The sequence below is a fragment of the Oculina patagonica genome, chromosome 1 (assembly GCF_052425735.1).
Source record: "Oculina patagonica isolate OP01 chromosome 1, crgOcupat, whole genome shotgun sequence".
NCBI classification, from domain to species: Eukaryota; Metazoa; Cnidaria; class Anthozoa; order Scleractinia; family Oculinidae; genus Oculina; species Oculina patagonica.
The window spans coordinates 8,704,376-8,717,478 of NC_135758.1; the positions used below are offsets into that span (position 1 = coordinate 8,704,376).

The following is a 13,103-nucleotide window of genomic DNA, read 5'->3' on the forward strand; positions in this document are numbered from 1 at the left end:
CCAAAGAGAGGGTGGGGCACTCAAAATAATTACCTTTAAGTCTTGTATGATGGGCACCTAAAATAGTGGAAAAGTTGTACCAGAATGCCTAAAATAGCATTTATGGGGTTCAAAAATGAAAATTTTCCCGGGGGAGCATGTCCCCGGACCCCCTACTTTGTTATGTATCAAGCAGCATCAAGTTCATCCCACTAAAGCTGTCCTCTACCTCGCCAGCAGCAAATTCAAAGAGCCACGATGGTTTACAGGTCTCTGCATGGGTTGGCTCCAGACTATCTATCCTCTAAATTTGAAAAACGAGAAACCGTGTACAACCTAAGGGACTCTGAAAACAAACTCAAAGTTCCATTAACGCGCACTAACTATTACAAAAACAGCTTTACGTATAGTGGCGCCATCGATCTTGTGGAACAGTCTTCCTACTAACGTAAGACAAGCAGAGTCCGTTGGGCAATTTAATAAAAACTAATTGAACGAGTACTCTAGGGCACGGCATTCGTGAAAAGCAGCTTTTATATATGTATATATATTTTTATATTTCCCCTCTTTCTTGTATATATATATATTCATAATTAGATTGTTGTACTAGCTGATGAATTTGACCGTGTTTTTAAATAAAGATTATCTACCTACAGTTATCGACACAGTAACAATCACGTCCCATCAATACACTATAATTTTGTCTGATATTCGAAATTTAGCTTGATACGTTGTCATTTTTTGGGGGGAGGGGGGTGATATAAAAAATTAAGATTACGAAGTGGGGCAGGGTAAAAATATCTGATGACGAAGGAGTGCAAATGCATTTTTCAGGCACTGTCAATCAATTCCACCCCCATCCCATACAAAATGAAAGGTCATTTAATTTAGGCAATAGGGAATAATGAATAACAAGAAAAGTCTGAAAATGAATAATGAATAAGTCGTGAAAAATGTGAAGGAATAATGAATAAGTCAGTTCCGATAATTCCTCTTCCACCCCCGAATATAATGGTTTTAAAAGCAATCGGAGTTACATGGTATAAAAGCATGTGCTTCGCGCATCTTTAAAAGTCTGGCTTTATTTTACAACCGAGTTTGCTGTTTGTAATTTGAATCTTTATTGGCCAAAACAACAAAACTTGCTGTTTCTTCAGGGGCCAGTCATTAGTTCTCTGGTTGTTACTTTTGATACGCGGTACTTACGCAGTTCATATGTATTTAACTAAATGCCGCCTGAAGGGCCTAAGGACTCTTGTTACGAACATGTCCCTCGCCAGAAATATACTGAAATAAAATCTTGACATGGTTTTACCCTTTTTCACAAACAATTTTTCAGTACTTTCCACCGGCCGAGAACATTTCCCCCGGGGGGGGGGGGAGGGGGCACTCCCCTACATGGCCTATACGGGGACGTGCCGCTGGATAGGGTATGGTTTATGACTCCTCCGGCCCTGAACAGGGTATATCATTTCAAGCTTCTCTGTCCTAAACAAGATCTGAAGCTGTCCTAGACAGGGTATGGATGCAAGACTGTCGTCCATGTATTTACATTGTTTTCGCTTTCGCTTCAATAAAAAGCATTATTTTATTTGGTGGGATCGGTGTTTTCGCATTTCAATGCGTCAAACATCGCGTACGGGACGCAATCACAATAAAGCGTAAATGGTTGTTGATGTTGTCCTTTGTCCTAGATAGGGTCTTGAAATAGGGGGCGTTGTCCTACACAGGGTAGGTATTTTAAGTTTTTATTGTCCTAAACAGGGTCAGGGTTTCAAACCCCCACCGGCACCCCTATACCTAAACTTAGGTCAACTACCCACCCCGGGGACATTTCAAGGAATCGGAAAAAAGGATTGATTTTTCCAGTACTCCAACATTCATATTATCCCTTTCACTTCCAAGATCTCAATATTATTTCTCCTTACTGTCTGCCATACATTTCTTATAATGTTAGTTCTGAGAATTAAGTTGTTACTTGAGTTTAAAAGATTTCCAGAACTTTCCAGGAGTTTCCAGTCCTGGAAAGTGCCACAATAAAATTTTCCACGACTTTACAGGTTTTCCAGGACCCGTACGAACCCTCATCCAGCACGGAATACATTGCAAAACTTGAAAACCTGTTGATTACATCAAAGCTCGCGATATGGAAACACGACAGCTACTTTAACGGAGTACAGTTTGGGATACATTATACTGCTCAAAATAATCGAGAAACCTTTTTTTAATGTACTATATTTTGCATTGTATTTGTATCTCTGACTTTCTTTCTGGGGAGATACAGCTAATTCTAGTAAGGTTGTCGGAAAAAAAAGCACCAAAGTGCACACGACAAGACCGAAAGGTGGTATGGTTAGAAGTAGAGAGCTACTGCACGTGCTGAATACTAATGAGATGGCCACAGGTCAAACGCGAATTTGCATGTTTTCTTTCTCTTCAGTGAGTTTTTTTCAATTTATTGCATTTTAATTACAGTGAAGTTGTATAGCAATCAGTTGAAACCCTAGCCCTCCCCATGCGGGGAAGCTGTACATCCGGGACAGCTGTGAAGGGAGTCGTGAATGAAGATGTCACAGTCCATTTTTAATTGGCGGCACCCGTCTGTACCTTACAAAAAACTTAATGACATCTAAAAAGGTATGTGTAACGCATGGGTTTTTGTAGTAAGTTTTTTTCAATTTATTGCATTTTAATTACAGTGAAGTTGTATAGCAATCAGTTGAAACCCTAGCCCTCCCCCTGCGGGGAGGCTGTACATCCGGGACAGCTGTGAAGGGAGTCGTGAATGAAGATGTCACAATCCATGCAGAACAACTGCCCACATTGAGGACATGAATACGTCTGCCAAGAAAAAAAGGCAATATTAAATGCGTAAACAGATAAATAAACCTCGCGCGCACAAGTAAACAAATAAATGATACTTGTACGCCTGTTACAGTTTCTGGGAATATTTGCGGCAATGCCATACGTAACAGCGGCGAAACAGGGCAAGCACTGAAGAATACAGGCTCAAGATTTGATACCTCCGGGAAAAGGCTAAAGAATTGACGCAGCCTGGAAGAAAAATACATCAACACCCCCCCCCCCCCCCCCAAAAAAAAAAAAAAAAAAAAAAAAAATCAGCACTGCACCGTTGATAAAATCTGAACGTTAAGATATGCAACAAGGAAGTAAACAAACAGAAAGGGCAACAACAAAAGCCTTACCACTTGTTCTGTGAGTTCTCTTTGACAGGCGAAACAATGACTCTGTCTGTTTTATTAAAAAAATAACAATAAAATGTCTTTACGTTTACGTAACCGTGATTATTTCAGTCAATGAATAATAAAACGACCGCAAAATGAGATAGTTTCTACAAAAGGAATACTAAACGTAACATAATGTCAAAACAGCTTTATACCATAACCGGGAGAATTCTCGCGCGCTGATTGGTCAAAAATTATGGTCGATGAGAGTACAGACCATAAAAGTGACGTCAGATTACACCACGCACACGCGCGGGCTAAAAGATGTGTAAGTTTGGTCTCCGTGAATGAAAGCGAATTTCATCGCGTTTTGTTTGAATCAAGTGCGTATTTGTTTTCGGAATTCAGGATTGGACTTCTACTCAGGTGATCTGTCGAAAGAAAATTAACCAGGCTTTTGAATTTTTGATCTAACTGAGAAGAACGGTGCTAGCGAACTGGCAGTGGACTATCGATGTTCAGTGAACGAGCGCTAACAAGATCTTCAGAGAGAAAAATAATCTTGCTCGCTTCAAGCGATAGGCACACACTCAACGAGAGAGGAAAAGGTAATTAAAATTGTTACTCTTTGAATTCTTGTTCATCTTCTTTTGTATCATTGTCGTTTTTACGCGTCGGGCCGGAATCTTTACGTCCCACCGGCAAAGCTTCTTCACGGTCACTCATCGCTTTTGATAAATACTTGTTCGAGTTGTTATGGTATAAAACAAATCGACCACATTTTTCCATGGTCTACACTCTTATAGACCATAGAAATGACGTTATAAAATGTCCAAAACTTTGCAGTGAAACCACTCGCCTACGGCTCGTGGTTCCACTTGAGTTTTGAACATTTTCTGACGTCATTTCTATGGTCTATAAGAGTGTAGACCATGGAAAAAATAATGTGGTCGATTTGTTAACTAATGACGGGTTCGGTTACAGACATTTTAGACAAGGTGGACACCACACTTACACAACGAGTATTTCTTTAAAAACCCTCTGAGAGTGGAGGTTATTTTGAATCGATTATCTGAAATGCTTGTAATGCGTCATCCTCTGACATTTTCTTAAACATTCACTCTCACATGTCCACATTAAAACGTTTTGAACAGTTTTCAAAAATCGCCACTTTGGAAAGCGCCGAAGGCCAAAATGTGTAAAAACGTTTCTAACCCACAGGGTTAAAGGAAGACTCTCAATTTATAATAGACAACATAGAAATTTAACTTGGCAGCCACAATAGATAGAAGACATTCTAGACTGACTTCTATTGTGGCGACCAAGTTGAATTTCTATGTTGATGATATGTTCTGTTGAGAAAGCAACAAAAAAGAGTGGAAACCTCTGCTAAAACGAGCAAACATGTTTCCAGAAACATTTGTAGCGCGCGCATATTTCCCCAATGTTTCCTAGTTTTGCCATACGGGAAGCATTGTTTCCAGAGTCATTTTTTGTCTCCAAGAAGCAACATTTGCTTCTGCTACACCGCAGAAACATTTCGTGTTTCCGCAAGGCATGGAGCCATGGCAAAACGAGGAACTAATTACGAAAACATGTGTCTGGAAACATGTTTCCTCGTTTTGCTAGGCCGTTAAAAAGATAATTCAAGCTGAACTCAAACATGGTTGGAAAGGTATACTAAAAAGAAGGGTGCTTAGCGCGAATCAACCTTCTCAATTAAGTTCAGTTCTGGTGAAAAACGTGAATCAAACGTACAAACAACCGAAAACACAAGTTATTTTTTTCAGTGGCGGGTAAGCAATGAAAGAGTATCAGACAAGTATAATCGAGTTTTTGATTTCTTTTTTGTTTGTTTGTAACTGAGTATTTACCTTATGCCGTGTTCATCATCGATAGCTGACAAATCTGTTTCTGTAAACTGTGGCAGTGGAAAGAGATGTTGATATGAACGAGCCAAATGCGGAGCTGATACTAATGTCAAACCTGTATATACAGAGCATACAAATATCTATTATTAATTTGCTAAGTAGTAAACAGTTTGGTTAAAATCGGGATTGCACTTTTTGATGCCATAATAAATATTGGCAAAGATTAAGCATCGATCCTGTTAAAACCATCAATGGTTAGTCCACCAAGTGTTCTGAGCCTATGGATAGGGCGCTTCCTTTCCGCCGCACCTGTCAATACCAAATTAATAACCCAGTCAAACATGAAGTACTTATTGCCGAATACTTGCATGAATTCCATCCTGGACAATGTAAGTGCACCCTTCATTACAATGTAAGTACACCCTCCACTTGCTTACTGCAAGCAGACACACGGCTTACATGTACGTATCACTTGTGTTTTTGTAATCAACTACGGGGAACCCAACGTCTTGGTAGATGTGGGCTGTAATTGGAATATTTTAATAAACGAGGAATTCAACAAAGTGCAACAAAAAACGCCTAACAACGGCCGTTTTTAATTCTAAATGTACTGATTTAACCGTGATATGTAGAGGCAAATTGCACTCACCACACACTTTACATTCCACTGGTAGGTCGCAGTACTTGCTTTTACACTGCAAAATGGTCAAACGGGTAAACATTACAGGTACGTGTTACAGTACAATCACTTTCAGCTCTCAGGGATGGGCTTCGTGGCTTAAACCAAACATGGAACCAAAATCCCAGACAGATGCTCAAGATGGTTTTCAAAGTGGCTCTTGCACCATTAATATTCATTACTGCATTTCATTTGTAAAAGTAAGTTAATTATGTCAACATACCTGTGGACAAAAGTAGCCTGAAGTACTGAGTCCTTTGCTGCCATTACTGTCCAGATGACTATACAATATCAAATGACAGTGGAAATAAGACGTTTAGTTTGCACTGTAAGATGAGTAAAACTGAATCGGGTTTGGCTGAATGTGTCTTTGGTTCGTATGAATTGCATACCGGTGGGGATATAGCATCTCCAGAAAGGGTCTATATATCTCAAGTTTTACCTCGCCTCTCCCCTTTTTGAGTACCACTGCATCTGCATGGCGGATTGATGGTGTCAATTATTCAGATTATTGTCCTCATATGGTATTGATGATATGCAACATCATCTACTGTATAATTTTATTGTTCTGGTAAAACTTGTTTAGTTGGGAACAAACAAGCCACAAGACAAAAATACATATACGGCAAAACATTACCACATGCACAAGGAGGGTGGTCCACTTGAAAGATGCTGAGGAAAACCTACCAAAATTCGAATTAACAGTTTAGAGAGAAGAAACAACCATGCAGATTACAAGTTCATCTGACATTTTACAGAAAGAATCCCATTTCAGACAGGTACTTTGGAAATTGACTGGCAGATTGTTTAATGTTACAAGGCAATGCCAGACAGTGTGACTTCTGGACCTTGTGCTTGCAAGAGAATGAAAACGGACATATCAACGGTAATACATGTATTAATGAATAGGTGAATTAATAATAAATCATCTTGAAATTTGTATCTCACATTAGCCATTGACATTAAAATACTGATTGCATAACATAAATAATTCCAATTATGTAAACATTTTTCCAGTTTACAATAGCACAGAGGCCTGCCAAGGTCAAAGACTAGTTAAAGTCAAAGACCGGCTATCCATCATATAATTATGCATTAAAAATGTTTTATAACGACAAGACTACACTAAGTTGAGATCGTTGGTATATAGGGAGAAATCTGTATAGAGAATTTATTACACCATGCATGTATTTTGACAAATGCTTGTTTCTTAACATTTCTATAGTTTTATTTTCTCTAACAGTGTAGTTCTAAGTGTTTATGAAGCTTGGGTTAATAAAAGAACAAAGTACATAAAGGACATGACGTGCAAACGCACATTTTTTGTTTTGAAAACATTAAAATTTTGTTTCTTAAACCAACAAGTAAAAGGTCTAAAATTATAAATAAAATTATCTGCAAAATTATTTGAACATTACTCACCCATTCGAATCAAAGCAGCTTCAGTGTCAGCCTGCAACAACAGAGGAAATTTTTTTAAAATAACAACAGTAACATCTTTAAATAATCATAAAAAACAATTCTGACCAGTCAATATTTAATATCAAAAGTAGAAGGCACAAGAGGTTATTACTAAGAGAAGCAATCATGGTTGGTAACCCTGTACATGCCTTTGCCACAGGTGGGGTAACATGTTGCATCAATAGCTCCCGGTAATGCCTTTCGTCCAAAATGACACCATAGCTGCCTGGTGAATGAACAACATCAAGGTCAGGACTGAAATTCAGTAGTTTTTGTTTTTAGATTTCTTACATAGTGTTTTTAGATTTCTTACATGCCAATATTGTAGCTGATTTGTCTATTCCATTGTGTTGTAAATGTATATCTAGACAGAATCCTTATGAGGTATTTTCGCACACCATGTTGATGCAGTCATTACAATGTTAAAGTCGTGCTCCAATTTTATTCTTGGTTCAAGTTTTATTTTCCTTTGTTATAAACTAATTACCATACATTACCATACCCAAAACCAAAGGAAAATAAAATGTGAACCATATATACACCTATAATGTACAAAATGCAGTTTCAGTGATTGGCTTACTATAGTCACCGATAAATTATACAGAACTGCCAGTCTGTGTTAAAAAGGTAAAAAATATCAATTCTATGCTTACTACACAGCATGTTAAACTTCTTGGAGCTAACAAAGGTAAGTGAATAATAGTCAGGACACTGACTTGAGCTTACCTTGTGTTTCAGAACAAAGTGTTCTACAGACATGCACTTCTGCTGCCAAACCAATAATTGAGCACCTGATGTTTTGCTGTTGTAGAGTCTGATGATAAAACAGGAATTTACTGTACAAAATCTATTACTATTATATACCAAAGGCAAAATGATAATAAAATAGAACTCCATCACAATACTTTTAGGCAATTATTACTAAATTGAGCAATTTTGGTGTGCACATTTTCTTAACTTAAAGGTCACTTGCCCAGACGAGTACTCTTAACATTACGTTTATCTGTCCTTGAAAATCAATTGTCACAGAAGTAACAAGCTTTTTGTTTTCCGTAGCCTGAGAAAAAAAAAATTGATAAACTGATTTTAGCGATACATGAATCAATTTTCATTGACTCCACCTATAAATTTTAAAACTATATTATTATTTTTGTCTATCAGTGGTTGATGGGCAAATTCAAATCAGTTGCTCAATTCAATTTTGATCAGTTCCTTATTAATAAAATTATCTAAATCATACCAGTTCTGTAGTTTTCTATTTGATAAACCACATCATTACCTGAATTGTCTCAAGGATGTCTCCAGGGTCACATGACGTCAGGCTTCCAAACAAAACAAGGATTTCTCGACTGGCATGACCTGGCATATGCCTTTAAAAAATAATTATTAAAAAAAGTCAGAATAAACAGACAACATTAACTTGGCTGTACTTCTCTACACAGTAAAAAGTTCTTTAAATTGCCGTAGCCAGGGGGAGCAGTGATGGTGCAGTGGTGAGAGCGTTCCCTTCTCATCAATGTGGCCATGGGTTGAGTTGTTGTTGGTTCTCGTCCTTGCCCCGAGGGTTTCTCTCCGGGTTCTCCTGTTTTCCTCCCTAATGAAAAACCAACATTTCCAAAAAAAGGCAAAAAAACAAGCAAACAAAAAAACATTTCCAAATTCCAATTTGACCTGGATGGAGGACCTGAATGTAAACCAGCTAGAGCCAATGTGGCTTCCTATCTAAATTATATTAAAAGTAATTAAAATGTTCCATAAACTGTAGAACTTTGCATATTTTTTTCCCTAATACAAACACTTCTCTTTTTATTATAATACATGTACAACTGTCACTTTTTAAGTCACCAAGCCTTGGATGCACCTAAACTGAATGCACAGTTTACAGAATGGCTGTAAAGCTACATGTAGAAATTGTATAAAGAAACATTTGACTAATTGAGTTTAAGTTAACAGGTCCAAAAGAAGGGAAAGCTGTCCTACATGTTGTACATCAGGTGTATTGCTATATGGTACAACCAGTATGACTATTGTTCACCTCAGTGATTGTACAGCAGTCTCTATTGCATTCTGTAGTGATGGTTCCCCTTGGCACTGTTTAGTAGCAGATTTCTGGAGAGTACTGATATGAACTTGTGGATTACCTGTAAATGATGATCAACCACCTGTTAGGTCTTCAATTTACAGTTCTAACAAACCTGACTAGTAAGGGATTTTTTTAGGACAGACCTTAATAACAAGATGGTTGTACTAGGTAGATGAACATGAAAGGTGTAGTTCTAAAAGCTGTTATCCTTACTTTTTGGTTGGAGTCTATTAAAAATGCACCAACCATGACTGTAATTTTCAAGAGCAATAAAATTTAACGATCATTATATTTTAGTGTGGTGACCTACATGTATGACTATGTCCCAATGGCTGTACAAGTATAATGTTAATTATAAAATAATAATTAAAAAAATACATGTAGCAGTCAGTGCCATTACCGCTTAGTTCTGTGAGTTTCTCAGCTCTCTTGTTCCTTGTTGCAATAAGTCCTATCTACAACACAGACATTAATAATAGGACAATCATTTAATAATAAAATAATATTACACTGTAATACTAACTTTTCAAGTTATAATTATCAAATCAGATCAATTATTAAAAAAAAGAATTATTTATAAGTGCCTCTCTTAGTCCTTTACATGTACCTGTGAAATGGGATTCTGATCAAAGTACTCAGTGATAAAATCTTCCAAAAGCTGTAAAAATTGAAAAGAACAACTCTATGAAAGATGATGGAAATATATTTAAGGAATTTCAATTGATGCTTGTCATTGAAGTGAACATAAACAATCACAAGCTAACTAAAACTGTGTTGAAAACTTCATCCCAGTTCTAATTAAATAATACCAGGACACACACTATCTCACTATCATACAGTAAACAGGTTTTTTTGACAACATCTGTCCTACAAAAGCATAAAAGCGGTTGCGACAATGCCAAAAGGTATTATGCATAGTGGTACGTGTAGTTTATCATTGTTTGATTGCAGCTCAGTGCTTTAGAAGAAGAAGTACGTTCATGGTTTCTCTTTCCTTAATGTTGGAACACTGTGAACTCCAATCAAGCTGGCAAACTACACACCTACACAAAATACCTTTAGGCATTGTTGTATTACACTTTCACGCTTTTAAAGCACAACTTATCTCGAAACAGCAGTATGTACAAATGTACCTTGACTGAACAAGCAAGACGTGAAGGTTTTAAGTCAGCTTCTTCCATGGCTCGAGACATATCCACAACAACAAACAGATGCCGCATCTGAAATTATCAAAACAAACATATAAATTATCCATACAAGTACAGTACATATGGCCTGTCTTTCTTTTAATTGCTACAAATTATAACATACTGCAATGCATAGTACATTGAATGTCTGGTCAGACATATTTATTTAGGTCGATATATTTTTAACAAGTTCGCCATGTTTTTATTGTCATTTTTATTTTTATTTTTTATCAATTGTAATTAAATTAGGTTATCCTTAGCGTATTTTTATCTGATTGTAATTTAAATCGGGTTTTTACATTTTTACTTTTAAATTTCAAATGTAAACGCACTGAGACGTATGTAAAGTGCGTGCTAAGAACTGTTATTATTATTATTATTATTAATACAATCCTAAACATTCACTCAAGCCAACTCCTGCGTTAAAAAAACACACATTCAGTATCCATAATACCTGTACACAATGCCATGTACTGTGCAATTAACTAAAGGCACAACAGGTCTAATTGTATTAGGACTTCAAAACCAACAATCTTGAATTTGTCCCAATAATAATTAAAATAATAAAAAGAATTGTAATAAAAAAGTGTACTGATGTGATGAACTTGTATCCTACCATTCCAAGTCGAATGTTGCCACTCCTTCCCATGAGTCTATAGAAATTAATTGACATGCAGAAAACAATTACATGTAACTACACACAATATTGCACAACATAAAACATACCTGTGCAATGTAACATTGATTATTACATTTCAAACTGCATGAACATGCATTTTGTTCCTTATGTTACATACAGTTAACTCTTTTAGACGAGTCAAGGAAACTGTTAGCTGCCAGTTCTACATTTTACATGAAAATTTATAGCAATGTAAACATGCACCCACCTTCTTCTCTTAGCCCTGTGTGCAATCTCATCAACCACAGTTTGTAGAGAACCTTCAGCATCTTCTTGAATAACTTCCCTTGTAACCAAAATTTAATGTACAATGTAAAACAGACCCTTTCTTCAGGACACATGGGAATTTCCTTTGCACTTTTATTAAGTTTATTATAATGATATGATTTGTAATGCGTATGAAGCATTCTAAGAAATTTATTGCAGCATTGCAGGCTAACAAAAATCTTTGAAAGAGCGACATGATCAATATAATTATAATTTTGTTTCTCTGAGTCAAAACAGGTTTTGCACCCATGATTGACAAAATTGGATGTTTCTTTGGATGCATTTGGTTGCTTAATAATTACTAGGTAGTTTAGAGTGTCCCTTGGTAATTCTTATTCTCTACTGCCCATGTGTATACCCATTAGTGAATATACAATGTATAATGAATTACACACTTTGACTGTGTTGAAGTCCTTACGAATAGCTTTTTTCTAGTGTGAGAAAAGTTGGGTTATTTCTGAGTGGCGTATAATGTCAACTGGTAATTTAATATTTTTTCTTAGTAAGATAGATAGATAAACTTGTTTATTAAAAAAATCATGCATTGCAGTTGTAGGACTGAATTACCAGTACGTATAATTTGTAAAAAAAAATACAAAAAAAAATGGTTTAAATTTTTTAAAATTAATTACAATTGTGTTGAAACAAATATTATTTACATCATGTGGCTAACAATAAATGATTTCATAAAACGATTGGTGCAACAAACTGGGTGGGGGGGGGGGATTTTGCCACACTTCATCAATGGGGTGGGGGATATAAAATTGAATGACCCACATTGCTAATGTGAAATTATACAATTTGTACAATTAAATTGGATGCACATGCAAAAATATACAAAAAGCATTTAATATAAAACAAACTGACTTTTTTGACCTGTCAGCCAGGCTGCATTCTGTTAAGGTTACGCCGAAGAACTTCGGCGTGGACGTCAAAATTGCGTGGCATACTGGCATACGATTGTAGTCGGCACCTTTGAACTGGCGTACAGGTGACTTATTTTTGGTATTAATAATAACGGACCTAGGCATAGACCTACAATGTATGGCGTATCTTTGGCGCGGCCTTTACACCGAATGCACCCTGGCCTGTCAGTCCGAATTCAATTTTGTCTCCACAAAGAGTGTTTTCTGTAATCTTAAGTATGCATTATGTTATATGACCCAGGCCTCTCACTCTGATAAGTTCATCTACATGAGAAAAAACATCAGTTACGTTCAACCTAAAGCATTGCTTGAACACACTCAACCAACAATTTATGTCCAGGTCATTATGACCTGGACATAAATTGTTGGTTGAGTGTGTTCAAGCAATGCTTTAGGTTGAACGTAACTGATGTTTTTTCTCAGTTTTAACACAGTAAAAATAACATTTAAGATGTAGTGCAATGTTCCACATCACTCTTTCTTTTTCGCAGAATCGCCAGACTATAATTTTGAGAATTTTTGAGTGCATCTCTGCGAGACCTAAAATAAGCTACTACACACAAGTATTTCATTTTCATTATGCAAAAGGATAATGAAAAAATTAATTGATAAATAATCTACAGAAAATGCCGAATAGTAATACGTACCAAGTCCTTTCATATTGGTTTAGCCAACGATAGCCTCCTTCTTCTTCGTTCGCCATTTTGAATTTATGCCTGCAATGTGTTTGCCCAGCGGCTATAGCCACTTCATGTATGGCAGCCCCGAATGTTTTCAAGTGGAGAA

General features: G+C 36.6%; 1 protein-coding gene across 1 annotated transcript; it reads right to left on the minus strand.

The window, feature by feature from the left end:
- Positions 1-1,701: 1,701 nt before the first annotated feature.
- On the minus strand, positions 1,702-13,042 carry LOC144654618 (general transcription factor IIH subunit 2-like). Its single transcript, XM_078514814.1, has 17 exons — positions 12,965-13,042; positions 11,333-11,410; positions 11,062-11,098; positions 10,392-10,478; positions 9,866-9,916; positions 9,659-9,713; positions 9,211-9,316; positions 8,455-8,545; positions 7,902-7,989; positions 7,325-7,401; positions 7,137-7,167; positions 6,352-6,397; positions 5,938-5,995; positions 5,685-5,730; positions 5,039-5,150; positions 3,186-3,231; positions 1,702-2,820 (listed from the first exon to the last, which is right to left on the minus strand). The coding sequence occupies exons 1-17, from the start codon at positions 13,018-13,020 to the stop codon at positions 2,707-2,709; spliced, it is 1,179 nt and encodes a 392-aa protein (XP_078370940.1). The 5' UTR covers positions 13,021-13,042; the 3' UTR covers positions 1,702-2,706.
- Between the last annotated feature and the right edge of the window lie 61 nt (positions 13,043-13,103).